This window comes from Fringilla coelebs, assembly GCF_963513975.1.
Source record: "Fringilla coelebs genome assembly, chromosome: 18".
Classification (NCBI taxonomy): domain Eukaryota; kingdom Metazoa; phylum Chordata; class Aves; order Passeriformes; family Fringillidae; genus Fringilla; species Fringilla coelebs.
The window spans coordinates 977322-995398 of record NC_140044.1 but is presented as its reverse complement, the minus strand read 5'-3'; the positions used below and the strand labels follow the sequence as shown (position 1 = coordinate 995398).

Genomic DNA, 18077 nt, shown 5'->3' with positions numbered 1-18077 from the left:
GCCCCGCTGAGCCAGGAACACGGCAGAGAATGCACTGCAGAGCTCACACCATGCCGGGAATGCCACTCTGCTTCCAGCATTCCTTCCAACTGTCCTGTCCGAAGAGAGCAAGACTCCCCCAGCTCCAAGCCACTCATGCTCCAGTGCCCAGGGCACAGCCTGGGTTCTCTGGGCTGCACTCTGAGTCAATGCTGATCCCAGCCTCGCTGTCCCCTCCCCAGGGCTCTGTCTGCAGGGGTGGAAAGCCCTGAGCACACAAACAAACCAGTCCCACAGACACGAGGGAGGTGCAGGGCAGAACTGTGCTCAGCCCCAAAGCAGCACGCAAAGGGCTGAGCACAGCCCCAGTCTCTCCTCCCTGGGTAAATGTTTACAAGGGCTGCCAAGGCAAGAGGTGAAACAGTTGTAAGTGAAATGGGTTTGAGAGTTCAAGCTGCCCCGTGGACGCTTCTAGAGACACTCACAGCAGCAGTGACAGCGTCCCCAGCAGGAGGGACCTGAACCTGTGCCAGGAGCAGTCCTCACTGAAGGGTCGCTGCTGCGGGAGCAAGCACAGCACAGCACAGAGAGCAGCAGCACTGAGGGACTGCCCAGGGGAGGGACAGGGACACTTGGAGAACACTGCCAGGAAAACACTGCCTGCTCCGCTGGCCAGGAGAGAAACATTAAGCCCATCTGTTGTCACACTTGAGAAAAAGGATACATTCTTCCTCATTTTATCTGACAGAGTAATTGAGAAAAAACCATTTCATTTCTATATCCATTTATTATTTTGGTCTGTAAAAATATAAGACTAATATACAACTACATCTAGCTTGATTTCTGTAAAATCAATCTTCATTCGGTGAGATACCAATGTACATTATACATTAAAGTTGTAAGAAAAATACTGATATTTGACATTTTAAACAAGTTCATTCATGTAAAAATCACATTGCAAGTAAAATTTAATTAGAAAATACATAATATTCACAAAAATACACATGTTAAAGACAGCTTGTGAGAACATTGTCCTAAATTTAATTCAGGTGTGGAAAAAAACATACGATTCACAGTTAGGCTTGACTTCTCCAGTACCACAGCAGAACTTTAAAGTAAATGCATCTTAATTCTATTAAGAATTTGTTCTTCCTATTAAGGTGCACTTGGATCTCCCAACCACCAGGGAGGAATCACTTGTCCCCCTCTGTGCATGAACACAACATATAACACTAGTCAAAGTAATTTTAGTTTTTCATTCCATTCTGAAATAATTTGGGTATTTTATAAATTAATTTATAAAATCTGGATTGAAAATACAATTTACACACACAGGATACTTAATACACAGATTACATCAATAGCAGCGTAGTATTGTCAATCATGCGCAGCATCCTCACTATCACTTCTGGAATTCTTTCTCCTTTTTTTAGCTATAGATAAAATCTATATAAAACAGTCAAGCCTTTAAGTATTGTCTTCCAGGGAGAAAACAGTATAGATGTTAAAAATTTAGGAGGTAGTGAATGACAGGCTAACAATATCAGCATATTTTTAAAAACCTTATACTGAACCCCAGTATCATTTATATATAAAATTAAATTTAGCCACTCATAATCAACCACTGATCATCCCAAAATAGCAATTTAAAAATCTTTTGTAATTAACAGTGTATGTATTAGTAAGATATGGAAGAACTTTAGAAACTTTATGGTAACTGCAGAGTTAAGCAATTACATGCTGTGCAGTCTGTCACTGTAACTGTAAATACACATTCTTCAGTTTTATTCTTTTAAGTTTTTATCAAGGCCCAAATGCTTAGTTTTACTACATGTCATCAAATTTCTGTGAAACAGAATATGATCTATGTCAAAAAGAACATTAACTCACGTTTAGATTACTCAGTTTGCAGGAAAGGTCCTAAGAGATGAAGTCTCATGCAGTTTAGAGTAGGACCTCAGTTAAATTTCTACAAGTCCTTAATACTGGCATCAATATTATTCAGACTACCAACGCACGTGCCTGGCAGCACAGCAGCCTCAGGGCTGGCACCTGCCCAGGTTCCTGGCCAGACTCAGCCCTCCCAGGCAACTTCAAAATCCTCATGGGCCACATCAGCCCCGGAGTGGATTTGCATGGAATGAAAACGTTACACCTGCATTAAGTGCACTACCAGTTCATTCTCTGTACCTCTGGACCTCTCTTCTCTTCCCATCCAAGTGCCTTTATTCCTTTGATTATTCACAATACATTCAAGTAAACCAAAGGCACAGAAGTGCAAACTAGCAGAAGAATGAGTCTCACCCTCCACTGGTGATTTCATACAGGAAGGAAAGTCTTTTGACAAAGGAAAATAAAGATATTTTCAAAGTAAACAATCTTCCACAAAGAAAGGAAGTGTAGAGCAGCACTGAGAGAAAACATGCACAGGTAAAGTCTCCATGTTGCAGAATGAACATTACTTTTTCTCATTTCACACTAAGGGAATGCAGTTACTTCATTTTCAATAATTATTAGCAAAACAAGTGAAACGCTTGAAAGATCTTGTTCTTGTAAAAGATTCCAGGGCTCTCCACACACACACTAAGAAACCATAAATAAGTGTAACAAAAGAGCCCCTCACCTGTATTTGCAGAGTACCACTGGCTGCTGTGCCTATTCTCCGTAAATCCTAAGGGGGATGAATGCCTCTCTTGGCATTGGAGGTTTGAGAAAACTGCTCATCAGATACTAATTTCCAACGTGCACTTTGTAACATCAAACAGCAGGCATTTGTTTCTGCAGCAGTGTTTGCATCATCACAAAAACCTGAAACAAACAGGTTTAGGCTCCGATAGTCTGTGACGACTTTTACAGATGCCCTACCATTAAACTTACAGTTGAGTTGGTCTCCTGTTAGTAAAGTTACCAGAGGTAGATTTTCCTCAAATAGACTGAGGGGAAAAAAAGAAAGGGGTCAGTCTCCATTCCCACTCATCACATCTTCCCAGAGGGTAGAACATGCTCCCAAGCACCTGACTGCTGCTCTGGGGAGCACAGGACAGAACTGGCAGCACCCTACTCCTCCTGACAGGCTGACAGAGGCCACAGCATCCCTGGGGAGATCCTTCTCCCCAGTCCTATTAGTCCCAGCTCATTTTCCCACCACAGCTTCTGTTCCCAGAGGAGGGTCAGGTTGGGAACCAGGGGCCAAAGGGGTAAAGTGGGAGATACAAAAAGGGGAAGGATAAAAACAATGCTAGAGGTCTCCCCTGCAGCTGTCCCAGTGAGTGCAGTAGTTACACACACACACACCTTTGCTCTTGCAGCATCAGGACTTGTCATCAGTGTTTTCACACAGAGCAACACTGTAATATCCACAACACCCAGCCAGGGGCACACAACAATCTTCATTTACAGAACAGCTCCTAGTAATGAATAAGTTAATATCACACGGCTCAAACAAGGTGTAGTAAAGCCTCATTCTGATTGAAAACTTTTTTAATCCAGGGATTTAACAAGACTGTTCTAATTTGTTCAGGTTTGAAGAAAGTCACTTGTATATAATCCAGACTCATTCCAACAAACCTCTGCTAGTAGAAATCATTACAGTTTCTACAAGGACTGCAAGTGTAACAGAGATTACATTATGCTATTTCCATAGCATTAAGTTTACATTTGATTTGTTTGTAATTTACTGGGATTAATAACTAAATCCAATTATATCCTGAAATATTGCAAACTAGAATGAGAACAGGTCTTTGATGCATTAGTGTTAAGACTTTCACATCTGAATTTCAAAATCAGAGTCATTAAAAGTAAGCTTGCCTGGCCATTAAAACCAGTAATGGTGCCTGACTAACACGCCTGTGGTTGCACATTCACTCACAAAGGAACAGTGACCTCCAAAGCCCCACTGCCCACAGAGCCCTGCTGTCCCTGTGTCAGGCAGGACCAGACCAGTCATCCCATCTCTTCCCAGCCCACCTCTGGCCCTCTCCCAGCTCCCTCTTGCCCAGAGCCCATGCACAGCTCTGCCAGGGGAGCAGCAGCCAGGACAGGAGTGATGTGGCTGGAGCAGCTCCATCACACATAAGCAGCACTTCAGAGGACCGTGAAACCACAGCCCACGAGACGGTCAGCTGCACAGGTAAGGAAGTTTACTTCTATAGAACCAGTAGTATACGGCATAAAAAAATAATAAAAATCAAGTACCTTTAAAAGAAAGCTCACAGCCATCTCTTAGCTATCCTTCATTTTCAATTTAAATTTTCCTCATTCAATTTCAGCTATTTATCAATCTTTGTCCTGCTTTGTGAATTATTTACATTGAAGTGCAGAATTAATGAAGTTAGTCAACTTATGTAATTTTGAATTTCTTGAATTTACTTTTTTTCCCTCCTTTTAATCTAACTGCAGTGCTTGGTAGATGGAGAGGTATAAAGTGTGTTACATATTAAGCCCAATGAAAACATGTATGGCATCCTTACTTATACAAAGTACACCAATGTCACTTCATAGTGTTATTATAGTTCCATCTTCTTCTAAGGACTTACGCCCTGGCTCTGGGACTTCATACTCCATGCTAATGCTGCCTGTTGAGTGATTCAAGTTCATCTCGCTGGAAGGAAGGAATCCATTTTGTGTGGACTCGTGAAGGAGTTCAATTTGTGATAAGGATTCTATGCTTTCGCTGGCAGGCGTAGCTTTTGGGATCTGCTGTGGCTCGCCACTGTCTTCAATAATAATGTCCTCCTCATCGCTCTCCTCTTCTCCTTGCAGCAGACTCCCCAGAACGTTTGGAGTGCTGCTGGGAAGGCTGGACTCAGTGGACTGGCCGGAGCTGCCCGAAGTCCGACTGTTCCTCACGACGTTGTTCCTCTGGTTGGCGGGTCTGACCGTGATGATCAGGTTGCGGCTGTTGGCAATCATCATGTCTGTAACTTGATCGAGGCTTTTTCCCGACACCTCTATGCCATTCACCTCCAGCACTTCATCATTGACAGCCAGCAGGCCCGTGCTCTGAGCCAGCCCCCCGGGGACCAGCCTGGATATGAAAATGCCCGGCACCTTCTCCAGCCCGTGCGGGGTGACCCTGACGCTGGAGCCGTCGCGGATGTAGAAGCCCAGCGGTTTGTCGGTGCCGTACTTGTAGAGCCGCACCCTGCGGTGGGTCTCGGGCAGAATATCCACGTCTATGATGGAGGACACGGGCCTGAAGTCCTGGGGCATGCTAATGACAATGTGGGGTTTCTTCTTGTGGTTGTCCGGACGTAGCACGTTGGATAAGACATTCTTCTTCCTCGTCATGGTATCCGTCCCAAAGGCACTGTAGTCTGCATCCTCTGGAAGACAGAGCACACGGGGATTAGAGCTTGCAGACAGCCAGGTCACACTGCTCCCATGTGTTAGCTCAGCAGAGACAAACAGCTCATCTAGGTGTTAGCCTTACTATCACAGAAGAATTTCTCTCTACGCATGAAACAAAAGCTTTAATGTTATGAAACACAAAGTCTGGAATACTTTTGGTTTTCTACTACCGAAGGAAAGAGTGAGCAAAACAAATTAAAACCAGTTAGCAGCAGCAGAAACAAAGAGCTACAGCGGCCTGAGAAGGGTAGAATGGAAAGAGTGAACACATTCCTAGAAACATTTTAATTTTATTCAGAGTAATTCCACTTGCTAGTTTTCTCTCCTCAGGTTTCAGATCATTGGAAAAGAAAGAATGAAAAAGGGAAAGCAGCCAGCATGCCTATTATTGCCTAGTTACTGGGAGCCAGCCAAGTGACCTGGATTCAAACTCCAGAAAGCTTATTCCATTCTGCACTCTTCCCTGCCCCCACGCCATGTAGGTAAAATGGCTGTGGAGCAGAAACAAAGAGACCTCGCACACAAGTACTTCAAGCAAAACTGTTCATGCAAGCAATGCTGTAACTGCCACAACTTGATAAAGGAATAGGCAAATGGCTTAGAGCTTAAAAAAAATCCAAAAGAAAACATATTAGTCCCACAACTACTTGTAAGGGACAAGAAAACATGTTCTGAGGAAGCAATACTAATTTCTGAAATGCTTATTTACCAAAGGTTCCATTTTTCTTTTTACTATGCAATAACTCACCAAAAAGAATCAACCTAAATACATTCAGATCTGAGCTTCCTCAGAGTTACACTTGTAAATTGAGTGTAATCACTCAGACTACACAAATCTTTGTTCTGCAGGGGAAAAGCCCCAATAATCATGCAGAACTGGACTGCACTAACCCCAGGACCCAGAGAAGTTGGGATTTCTTTGTATTATCCCATTCAGATGCCACTGGTACAGCCAAGAGAGTGGAAGAATGGCTATACATTTCAATCTGTGGACTGGGCTGACTGTGGCAATGCTGCCCTGGTGGCATTTCAGGACAGCTGCCAGCTGCTGAGGAAATCAATGAGTGCACTTGCTTCTAAGGCTGAGATATATAGAAATGAACCAGTTAGATTTGGACTCCTCAGATGCTTCAAGCAAAACAGACCAGAGAAAGTATTCCTAGAGCAACAGGCTAACACTACTGCTAGTGTAACACCAAGTCCTCCCCTCCCAGCTTTTAGGGCTGCTGAAAACAAGAACAGTCCTTTGGCTGCTCTAGGAAGGCAGTCTCGGACCTGGTACTCTAAAAGATAAAGGACAAGAAGAAAAGAAACAAATTTAAATTAGCCCACAAAAAAAACCTCAAAGGGATTTATTGTCAACTCCTGGCTTGTGTGTACACAATAGTTCATCAACATGTCTTAGAAAAATGTGTCCTGATGATGGCCTCATTTACATTTCCTTTTTATTTCCTTTGTTTAAAAAAAATAATTACACCATAAGGAAGGCAAAGCTCTTGCTTAGCTGTTTCCTAAACCAGAGCATCTTTTGCACTGATGTTTATAGATAAAGTTGTTCAACAATTTAACTCACACAATTAAGAGTTATTTCTGTAGATATCCGATTCACACAGCCCTACTATAGCCTGAAGTCACTCCTGTAGCAATCTGAGTTACTTTGTAACTTAAGGTTTAATTAATATAACATTAGATCTTAACATCAAGCACAAAGGCTTTAGAAATAGCCTAAAATCTGATCTTCTCATGTCTAAGAGTGTTAGGTCAGCTGTGTTGAAGAGCTGGTGCATGAAAAAACAATTCAAGCTCCCCAGCCAAAGCATTTTAACAGGTGAGCAGTGTCTGAAGTGGAACACCTACACAAATGCAAACTCAGCCTTTTCTCTGTAGAAGGCCCTTTGGAATGTCTGACTGACTAAGATCAGCTGGATAAACCCCTGTACTCCATCCACTGCTGACAACATGCTGACTTTTCAGACAACACGGAACAATTATTTTCATGTTTGCTAAAAATTTATGATCAAATGGAAAAGTGAGAGAAGTTTTGCCCTTATCTCCCCTGACAGGGTCCAACCAGTTTCCAGTTAGACATCTGGTGTTTCATTGAAAGGATTTTTGCAACTCAAAGAGGCACAATAACTTCTCTTTTTTTATTTAGAACTACAATTGTTTACAAAACAACCTGGAAAGGAGAATTGTGAAATCAGATCCTAGACAGGGCTTACTTTAAATATCTCTTGCTGCTTTAAATATAAGGAAACACTTGCACTTATTCCTGCTGAAGTGCAAGTTCCTGATGACAGCTCCAGGACACAGGTCCCAACAGACTGGTGCCACTCAAGCACTCTGCTCCTGCTGCTCTTAGTACAACAGCTGGTTTAGAAAAAGACACGAGAAAACAGGACAGCAAAGCTTTGTCAGGACTGATTCTGCCACGAGTGTTCTCCCACATCATTGTAACATTCAGTTGATGGGGTTTTCTCCTTAAATTCAAAGTGCACAAAGTCAGAGAATCAGACAGACTGTGGTATTTTACCTATTCTGTCATATCAAATATGTAAAGTATTCAATGATCCAAGCTTGCCACAATGGCTATAAGGCTTCTTCACCTTCGTGGCAGGACACACACCCTGCAGGAAGTCTGGCATGAACTGGATATACAAACACATTTATTACGTCCAAGTAGATCTGTCGTGTCCTGTAAATGATCAAAGACAGTCTGTGCTCTTTACTCAAGGTAGATTTAGAACTGTTCCCAACTTCCTTCACAGAAACCACCTCCCAGCCTGCCTTCCACAACTATCAGCTGATAACTTCTGTCTAAATCAAATTTTTCCAGTTAGCAGAGAAGCACTAAGATCAGCTGCAACAGGACTGGCTTTGAAAGAAATATTATGTAAATGTCTGTATGCAAATAACAGATTCCGAAGGACTTTTTAAACAAAAACTAAGAACAGAAAAAATTTCTTGGAAAAGAAAGGAATTTTAAAAGTCTCTTTCAGAAGACAAATCAGAAGTCTTAAATTGAGCTGGTGGTTTTGTTTTTAGTAACTTTCTTAAGTTACAGGACACATGGCTGAAGTAAAAGCATCCCAAAACTGCAAGCCAGATGTCAAAACATTTAAGAAACTCTGACAAATCAGAAGCAAAGTTTTTTTCATTATAAATGCTCTTAATAGTTAAATAATTCAGAACTAGCACGAATCTTCAGATAGACAGTTAAGGTTAGAGAATTTGTGAGGAAAAAAATTGTGGAAGGTTGATAAACTCATCTCCCCAAATCGCAGCAGAACAGCACACTCTGGGTAACCTCTCTTCCACTGCTAAACAAGTTTTCTAAAGCAATACTCTCAAGTACAAAGGCATCTTTGTTCTGGCACCTCACTAATCAGTTTAAAGCCCCGGCAAAAATATTTTGGCCTAAAGCCAAAGGACAAGGTGTTAACCGCTGATAGTGTGAAGGAGAGGCGCAGGAAGGATTTCTCCCCCCAGCAGTTTCAAGCTCAAGGTGGCACCAATCTGTACAGACTTACTACATGAAATTGAAAACAAAAACCCACAAATGCCAAATGTGGTTTCAATTTAATGTTATTGAAGACAGATTTTTGAAATATTTTCCTGACCCATTTGCAAATCAATGTAGAGTAACCTGTTAAGAATTAAATTTTCAAAGCCCCCAAGTAGTTAGTGTATTTGAAGAGAGATGCAATTTAGCATTTTTAAAATATGACCCAACAAATCTCCTCCTATTTAGTCACAAAATATAACAAAACATGGTTTTAGGAAACCAACCTGTGTTTTTAGGAAGAGACCTCAGAATAGCTAGGCTAGTCCACAAAGAGCTGTTTAAAAAGCCAACTGCTCTTACTTCTCAGCAAAGTAAAGCTTCTCAGTGACAAAGTGTCTCTCAAGAGGCACAAGTGGATTAACCAAAGAATCCACTTCTCACTAAATACAGCCACATCCATGCAGAACTTGCAGGAATTGGATATTGTAATTTAGAATCCTTCGAGGGACTGTTAAGGATAAATAATGAAATGCATCTTCTGTTATCTCTGCTGTTCTTGTATTTACAATGCAAAGCTCCCCACATCAAGCTGCCCTTCAGCCTGTGCAGACTGTTATCCTCCATTTTCTCTTCTGAAGGGTTTTTCTCACAGACAGAGTGACTCCCATACATCTGGATTTAATCACAATACATCAGTTTAACCTTTAAATACCAGATGTCAACAGTACCTGTTAATCTGTTAAACTGCAGAATGAAATTCCAGTGAGGAATGTTTTCTGCAAGCTGACAGCCAATCCTGACTTGAGCAACATCAAGCCCCAGTTTAGATTCTAGCATTGGAGCAGTTTGTAAAGTATTTTAAAGGAATTTTGTGAAATACAATTAGAGGAACCTAAGAGGAATAATTTGTGATTTCATCACAGGATCTCTAGGTTTTTTACCACATCAACATAAATGTTCAGGACAAACACAGCTTTCAGAAATGAGGAGTCAAAATCAAACAGGAGAGAGAAGAGTTGTTACTCTGGCATAACATTTCCCAAAGTCTGGAGTCCCATTATCACAACCATTGCTTATTAATAGAAGCCAAACCATCTTGCAGCTCCCATTTCAACCCCTCAAGGTGTTCCTTGGATGCAATATACTAAGAAGTTAATATTATTTACATTAGATTTCACTGCAGTCTGCTCATACCTCAAGGTGGCTTCGCGCAAATTATGTGAAGTTTCTAAATAGTTAAGACAGTATGATAAAAATTTCACACATTATAAAGAATCAAAATGCTTTCTTTCCCCACAGTGGCTTTTTTTCAAAGATCTTAAATTACCAACTACTGCTGCTGGAAATACAAAAGAAGTCAAAGTTCCATTACAAAACCCACAAAAACTTTTCAGCTGATTTAAGAGAATGCATGAAAGCCACAAGTAGCCTTGCAGGTGGAAAAGTAACTTGTGTCACTTATTATAGTTCCAAACCAGCCCAGATCAAAGCAGCCCCATCAATAGCAGGTATTTGCTAAGACCTTTCCATTCCAGAGGCAGAGCTAGTAAGGTTGCTGCAATCTGTGAACAGAGGACACCTAAATCATGCTGCAGAATATATGAACCACCCCTAACTCCACCAATCCAGCCTTGGTTACAAGCAAACCATCACAAATAAAATACAGAATAAAGTTATTTCTGTATTTCCCATCCAATAAACATCTACTCTGCATGCAAAGATGTCAGTGAAGGCAAAGCATCAATTTCATCAACAGACGTCATCAGTCTGATCACAACTAATTCCCTGCAAAGTGCAGTAGGGACTGTGGTGCCAGCCTGGGCTCTATTTCCTGAAACTCCACAGGCAGAAGGCTCTCATGTCCAAGGGAAGGCAGTGACAACTAGTACTTCCTACACAGCTTTTCCTACTCATCAATTCTTGTTCTGATAAACTAAAATGGATTCATCATCTCCTTTTGTGCATTATATCAACTCCTGGCACCAGAGTAGTAACAAATAATCCACCTGGATCAAATCAAGGTAAATGATTGTAGGAAACTAAAGAAGCGTGATAAATGCAACACTAGGAACAGGCAACGTTAGACCTGTCACAGTAGGAACAATCTAAAACCATATGGTGTTAAAATATAAACTCAATAATCCCAGTCTGACAAAGTGGCTTATCCCTTCCTGTCATATGGCTACTGTAGGGGATTAGATGGAATCATAGGCCTTGTCTCCCTCCAGGTTCTGCGAAAGCAAATGCTTCATGCCTTTGGCATTTCAGCACTGAGAAACCAGGCCTTACCAGTCTATTCTACCAACACAAGCAAAACAAACATTTTACCAGCACTCAGCAGCTGCCAAGCAGCCACACTGCTTATGAACATTGTGTTTGTGTCAGGCTCTTGTGGAGTTCACTTTTTGGAGTGGGAGTTGATAGAAGGTTCTGAAGCCCAGCATTTTCTAAGGAAAAGATGCCTGTCTTTGCAACAACGAGGAACAACACCACAAGAACAAATACAAACTTCTAATTAGATTTGGTTTTTTTCCCTTCATGAACAAAAGCAGACAGTGGGAACACACAACCACAGCAGACACACTACTTTTAAAGGCAAACCATCATAGCAAGCAGCCCTCACTCCTGAGGTCTGCTAACTGATATAAGCTTGTCAACTGAAAACTTCAAGATGCTTTATTAGGAAAGTGTAATAAGAGTAGCATATTACAAAGTTAGTCTTGAATCTATATTTTAATATTGCATTTAATACTTCATGTAATAACATTTTTAGTATTACTTTCCATCCTGTAATGTCTCTCTTCTTGTTTGATCAAGATTGGATTTTTAAGTGAAAAGTATCCAATACAGAGCAGAAAAGCTTAGAGGTTAAAAGTTTATTTTCACTTGCTTACATAAAACCAGAAAGAGGCACTTGCTAGAGATTTAACTTGACTTTAACTCAACTAAATATAAGCAAAACACCACAAAGTATAAATAGGTTGCCTGAGGAAGCCCTTGCAAGAGAAACAAGCTGTGAATACCTTTCATGACCCATAATTATTACGGAATTTGACACGAAGAAATAGGACTGAAGGGTTTTTTCCTCCATACATCACACTGTAACTGGATGAACAGATGATTCACATTCTTCAAGTGCTCCTACCTTTTCTCTGAATGAAAATCCTGAGGAGAGGATTGGCTGTAGAAACTGCTTTGTGATAATTGTCATCATTATTGATAGGCAGCAGGTCTCCGTGAATGTCCGTGTATCCTACCAGAACATCAACATTTGGGATCTTGTGTACATGCTGCAGTAATCCATAGAACTCCTCAAACTTTCCAGGTTTGGATCTCTCCAGAGAAAATCGTCGAAATTCTGCCCCAAACTACAACAAAAACATATCTTACATCATTAATATGGAAGCAACAATTATTTTATGTTAAACCAGAAACATTATGGAATTAAAAGTGCACCAAAAACTACAACAAACAATTTTGACATGGTATAAAACAGTCAGTGAAAACAGCTGGTTTTTTCCCCCCAAAGTTATAGCTAGTTTTGTACATGTACCTTTGAGCATGCCAAGGCTGTTTCATGGCTCCATTTAACGGGAGCACTAAGGTGACAAACCGGTGCAGGGATTGCTGCAGATTCTCACAGGCTCATGGAGCAACCACGCTGGGCAAGGCACAGAACAGAGGCAGCGCTGCTGTGGTGCTCAAAGCAGGACTGATTAACATCCTCTGGTATGTGCCTACCTGGAATTTGGTTCTGAGAACTACCAGTACCCTTGGAAACAGTGTGTAGAGACTCTTACACAACTCTGGGTCACCCACGCAAGGCTGAGCAGCCTTCACACCCCCAGCTGTTTGGGCAGGAAGTGAAAATGCCCCTTGGCTGTGAAGACCACAAAGAACTGCTGCTGCTTTTCAGTACAACTCTGGGGAGCTGATCTCAGCTCCACTCTGCTCCCACCTAAAGAGAGATAACAGAGGCAACCAGCCACTGCCTTTAAGAGCATTCAAAAGATTCCTGCGCATGAGCAAGGCTCAAATCTTGATTGCAACAGTCTTTTAAATCAGGGTTCTAGCCAGGGTATAAATCTGGTAAGGTTCAGAAAATATGGGAAAAAAATAGTCACTGATACTACTTTAAGGGGCAGCATTTGCTTGTAGTCAACATAATCATTCAAGAAAAAAACACAGCTCACAAATCCACTCAAGCTCAGTCTCCTAAATCATCTCTAAAGCAAACACTTATTAAAACACGTTGCTTATTAAGGCAATAATACAGTGGGAGTAGGCAGAGACTCAACTGGGTGCCAAGAAAAGGGTGAGCATTAGATGTAGACTAGACAAATTGTGATTTTTATCACACATAGCTAGTAAAATGTTGGTGTTCTGCCTAATAAGGGCAGGACCCAAAGCAAACAGAATAGTGGATAAAAATTACTCTAAAACCTCCGTATCAAGCACATACACAACATACCAGAGACGTCAAAAGGAATTCAGAGATAGCGGCAGCCAGGTTCCAAAAACCAGAACAGATTGTATACGAATTAAAAGGATAATAAGCTAATAATTCAAAAAAACTCAAGGTGGCTGGTTTTGTGTGTGTGTGTGAATTCTATTGCTGACCTACAGTGAAAATAAAGACTTTAAATAATTTCTTTAGCAAGTTTAGTTTTCAGTAGAGTAGAACCACACTGGAAAAAAATGCTCTGAGTGCACGTTTGAGCCTCAGCATCACATACTTTGGGTGTATCTTACACACAGGAGATGTGGAGGTGCACTTTACTTCACACCTGATTACAATCTTTTGGAGAATAAAAGCCTTGGAGCTCTCACATACAAACAAAGCACTGAAAATCAGGAGACAAGGACCTCGTTGTTAGCACGTTTACACCAATGTGTAACTCAAAGCAAGCTACACCTTCAACACCCCACCTTCCTCCAAAGGCTTCAAACAAAGGAATTATCTGGGACCATTCCGGCTCTAAAAAAACTGCAATTACCCCAACATTGACTAATGAGGCAGAAGGGATGATTCGTACCTGCTTACAAACAAAAGCCCAGCCCACAGGAGGAACTCCCATCACTGTGCTCCCTCCCGTCAGAGGCAGCACAGCTTAATCGTGACATCAGAGCAGGACTTCGTCCTGCCTCAGCTCCTTCCCCAGCTACGCGAGGTGTGAGCCCCGCAGGAACTGCCCAGGCATGGCAGCCATCGAAATTGTTTGGCTTTCAAGGATTACATAGCTTAAACATAATTCAGTAATTAAAGTTTTAAAAAGCCAACAACCTCACTCTCAGGTTGCAATAAATGTTGAATCTTACCACAGCAAGCAAAGGGCCAGATTTTCAAATGTGCGATTTTTATTTTTTCCATGTTATTTTATACATATTTGGTGCAAATACTAAAATACTCCTAACCCACTCGTATTCCTAACACAGCTTGCTCAATACTATTAGAAAGCAGATAAAAGACAATTCCGACTGTGCAACTGCACAATCTGAATCCCTGAAATGTCTGCATTTTCTATCAGATGCTGCCCTCCATCCCATGAAACAGGCCTGCACTTGATGTTCTGGAGGAGTAACTTAAGCAGAGAAGGCTCCTTGCCACCTGAGCTCTTTACAAGCCCGTGCTGCTCCCGTGTAACTCCCCCGGGAGAAGGCAAGGGAGCCATGGCAGCACACCAGGAAGGCACCCGGGATGCTCACTTAACACTCATTTGTGGGTCACCTTTTTAAAGTCCTCTGAAACACAGCACAGAGCTGCTCAATGCAAGTCTCCATCACTGACAGAACATGAGCTGCAGTGACCTTCTCTGCCTTACCAGTTATTAAGACTTTACTCAGAAAAAGATGTTATTCCAAGCCATGAAAAAGGGGGAAACCTGAATTTTAATATATAGAAAACTAGAAGCTTATTTTGGGGTTTCCATACCATCAGCAGGAACTCTAGTCTGGGGTATAAAGTTTTATTTTCCATGACAAGAAAATGGGCTGACTGGAATTCAAGAACTATGGGGAATCTCAGGGCAAGCTCAGACCAGTTACCCAAACTGAATAAACTAAACTAACAACAGGATTGTGCTCATGTAACTGCAAGCACAGTTGGGCTGTGCTGGCCCAGCTTTGTCAGCTGAGGCAGAATTATTGATTTGGAATATCTAAATAAAGAGCTGTACATCATGGAGCAGCCTTCAAAGCCCAGGCCACTCCACAGGAATGGCTCCCTCCACCTCCCACACAGGCACTTCTTCTTTCTCTCCAGAATTGCTCATTTTCATAGAAGGAAGATGACTCCTCAGCGATATTAAACTGAGGTGCTGTTAAATAATGCATTAGCAACTATTAGTTCTAGGAATGCCTTGAATCCTGCTCCATAATATGCACTTGAGGGACAATCCCTATTCATTAGGGCTACACCTCTCTGCACAAACACCAGGAAGGCATCACACGGCTGATTCCCTAGATAGATTTTAAATCAAGGAAAACACACAGCATGAAAACAGTAAACCCAGAGTTCTGGGCTGAGGAAACAAGTGATTTGGCTTTGTAAGCACATCATACTGATAATTCTCAACCTTACAAGAGCATAAATAATAGACTTCACCATCACGGTACTGACTTAAGTGGTATTTGAAATAACAGCTACCAGATACTCCTGTGCTTGCTGGTTCACGTCACATGAAAAATGAACACTTCAAAGAAATCTTCCTCATTCAGGCTGTAGAGACCAAGGTCACACTCCCCAGAAGTTCCAGCACTATGATGCATTATCCTTAAATGTCCACACAGCTCGAGTCATGACTGCTTCACCTGCACTGCTGCTGTAACACCTCACTAGCAAGAAAGGAGGGGACAGAACACAGGCTGCTCCCCACTTCAAAAAAACAGCTCAAGAAAGCCATGTATCCACCAATGAAAAACACATTCCCATGTGCATGCACTTACAATCTGTCTAGGCAATGAAAAAAGGGTTTTACCTAAACATTTCTTCAATAGAGACACGCTATCTCATACTGTGCATCCAGCAGTTTTACAACTTGGAAATTAAAAATGCTTTATATTAAAAATATAAAACAGAATAAAAAAGATTTCTAATTTCTCTCAGAATATCTAAGTTTTATCAGAAAAACTTTGCCTAACCATCAAATAAAAATTAAAACATAGGCATGGATACACGCATGGGAGAATTTACAGAGCTGGGCAAAGCTGTGAGCACCTAACACGGGTGATCTCTGCGGGAACACACAGGTACACACTCCTGCAACACTGCCAGGGTAAAAGTCTCTCGAGGTCTCTAAGAGAAGGCAAACTCCACTTTTGGATAAGCTAGCCAGGGCTCACCTCTACCTCTACAGTGAGCCTACCCTGTACCGCACTAAAAGCTACAGAAGGACACAATCATTAGGGGAAAAAAGGTAACTACAGAAACAGTCACTAACAAACGCACTCATTGCAATTCGGACAAAGAGAGGGTCTTTGACGCTTGCAAATTACCACAGAACTTTTACGGCTGGAACGGTCCTCTGGAGATCATGTATCCACTCCCCAAGCATGTCTCTTAACACCTCTTTTGGCCCCGTGATCCCGCACTTTCCTCACAGCACATATTTGTCTGTACGTCTTTTAGTCTATCCAGAAACTTAGGGGCCAACTCCACTTACCTGTTTTTTTTTAAAACCACCTCAAAACCATTTGTATTTTCGCCCGCAGACAGCGCGCCCAGCAAGCGACCCCACGACCTTCGGCAGCCGCGGCCCCGGGGGCGGCGGGGACAGGTGGGGAGGGAGCGCCGGGCCCGCCCGCCCGAGCCCGGTGGCCTGCGGAGCGCTCAGGCCCCGGCGGGGCCGTGCCCCCGCGGCCCTCGGGCAGGTGAGTCAGCAGCTGACGCCGTCCCTGTCCCTGTCCCCGTCCTGTCCCCGCAGCGACACCGCGGCCCGACGGCCCCGCAGGGCCGGCCCGGTCCCTCCCCCGCGCCCGCGGCCCTCAGGCGGCGGCGGCTCCCACCTTGCTCTTCACCTCCATGGTGCCCAGGCCGCGGCTGCCCGCGGCCCCGCGCTGAGCCCGGTTCATGCCTCGCGCGGTCGCTGCTCTCGCTCCTCTGTCCGCCGGAGCGCTGCGGGACGGGCAGCGGCGCGGCCCAGCCAAGAGCCCCGGCACCCGCGGCCGCTCCGCCGCCTCCGCCCTCAGCGCGGCCGGGCCGGGGCGGGGCCGCGCGGCTCCGGCACCTGCCGGGGACCGGGGCGGGGCCCTCGCCGCGCCTGCGCCGCCTCCGCGGGGCCGCGCACGGGCGGGGCCGCGCACCTGCGGCCGCAGCGCAAGATGGGGGCGGCCGGGCGGGAGCGGAGCGGCCTCTCTGCTCCCGTCCCCGGCAGGTGCGGGCCCTGCCGCCGCAGACGTTGTCCCGCAGCGGCCGCGGCTGTGCGCGCACGGGGCTGGAGCGCGGCTCGGCTCCCGCTGCCTCCTCAGGCACCTCCCGCCCCGAGGGCCGCCATCCCGCGGCTCCGCATCCTCCCGCGGCCCTCCGGAGCCTCCATGCCGAGCTGCGGGTCCTCCACAGCCCTGAGGAGCAGCCCTAACCCTACCCCTAACCATCCCACAGCCCTGAGGAGTAACCCTAACCCTAACCCTACCCCTAACCATCCCACAGCCCTGAGGAGTAACCCTAACCCTAACCCTAACCCTAACCCTAACTGTCCCACAGCCCCCGGGTCAGGCTGCCCTGAAGGCTCCAGCCCCTCAGACGTGGAGCTTGGTGCTGGACTGAGCCATCTCCAGACAAAGATCCCTTCCAGCCCCAGCGATCCTGTGATTCAGGGATCTCGGGGTCCCATGGATGTAGCACACAAACCATACCAGTGTTAGCTTATATAAATAAACCTTGGTCAGGCCAAAAGTGTGAAGTCTCCCTCTGGGGACGTGGCTCTGTGTCCACCTGTAAAGGTGTTCATAGAGCTTATTTTCATTTTAGTCACAAATAAGATTGCAGGATCTGGTAATGTCAGAGCTAACCTTCCTTATTGTATTAATTCTGAGACAGATCAATTTCATTTAAAGGCCAGTTAAGCTACCCTGACAAAAGTACAAACCCCAGAGATTGTAAACCGTCTGAAAATAAAAGACTTGTCACGTGTATGGACAAGAAGAAAGCATGTGCATTAATCTCATCATGTCAACAGACCTTTGAGTTACAGGTCTCTCCATTAGCCATAAATCTGGTGGAGGAGAACGCAGTGTGAGGTTTCAT

General features: G+C 43.8%; 1 protein-coding gene across 1 annotated transcript; it reads right to left on the bottom strand.

The window, feature by feature from the left end:
• Positions 1-781: 781 nt before the first annotated feature.
• PARD6B (par-6 family cell polarity regulator beta) lies at positions 782-17003 on the bottom strand. Its single transcript, XM_084217792.1, has 3 exons — positions 16838-17003; positions 11979-12201; positions 782-5303 (listed from the first exon to the last, which is right to left on the bottom strand). The coding sequence occupies exons 1-3, from the start codon at positions 16901-16903 to the stop codon at positions 4474-4476; spliced, it is 1119 nt and encodes a 372-aa protein (XP_084073918.1). The 5' UTR covers positions 16904-17003; the 3' UTR covers positions 782-4473.
• Between the last annotated feature and the right edge of the window lie 1074 nt (positions 17004-18077).

Coding starts and splice junctions, on each gene's coding strand:
- PARD6B (XM_084217792.1), bottom strand. CDS start 16,903: ATGAACCGGGCTCAGCGCGGGGCCGCGGGCAGCCGCGGCCTGGGCACC. Junction 12,202..16,837: donor CCATGGAGGTGAAGAGCAAG/GTGGGAGCCGCC, acceptor TTTTTGTTGTAG/TTTGGGGCAGAATTTCGACG. Junction 5,304..11,978: donor GATTTTCATTCAGAGAAAAG/GTAGGAGCACTT, acceptor TCTGTCTTCCAG/AGGATGCAGACTACAGTGCC.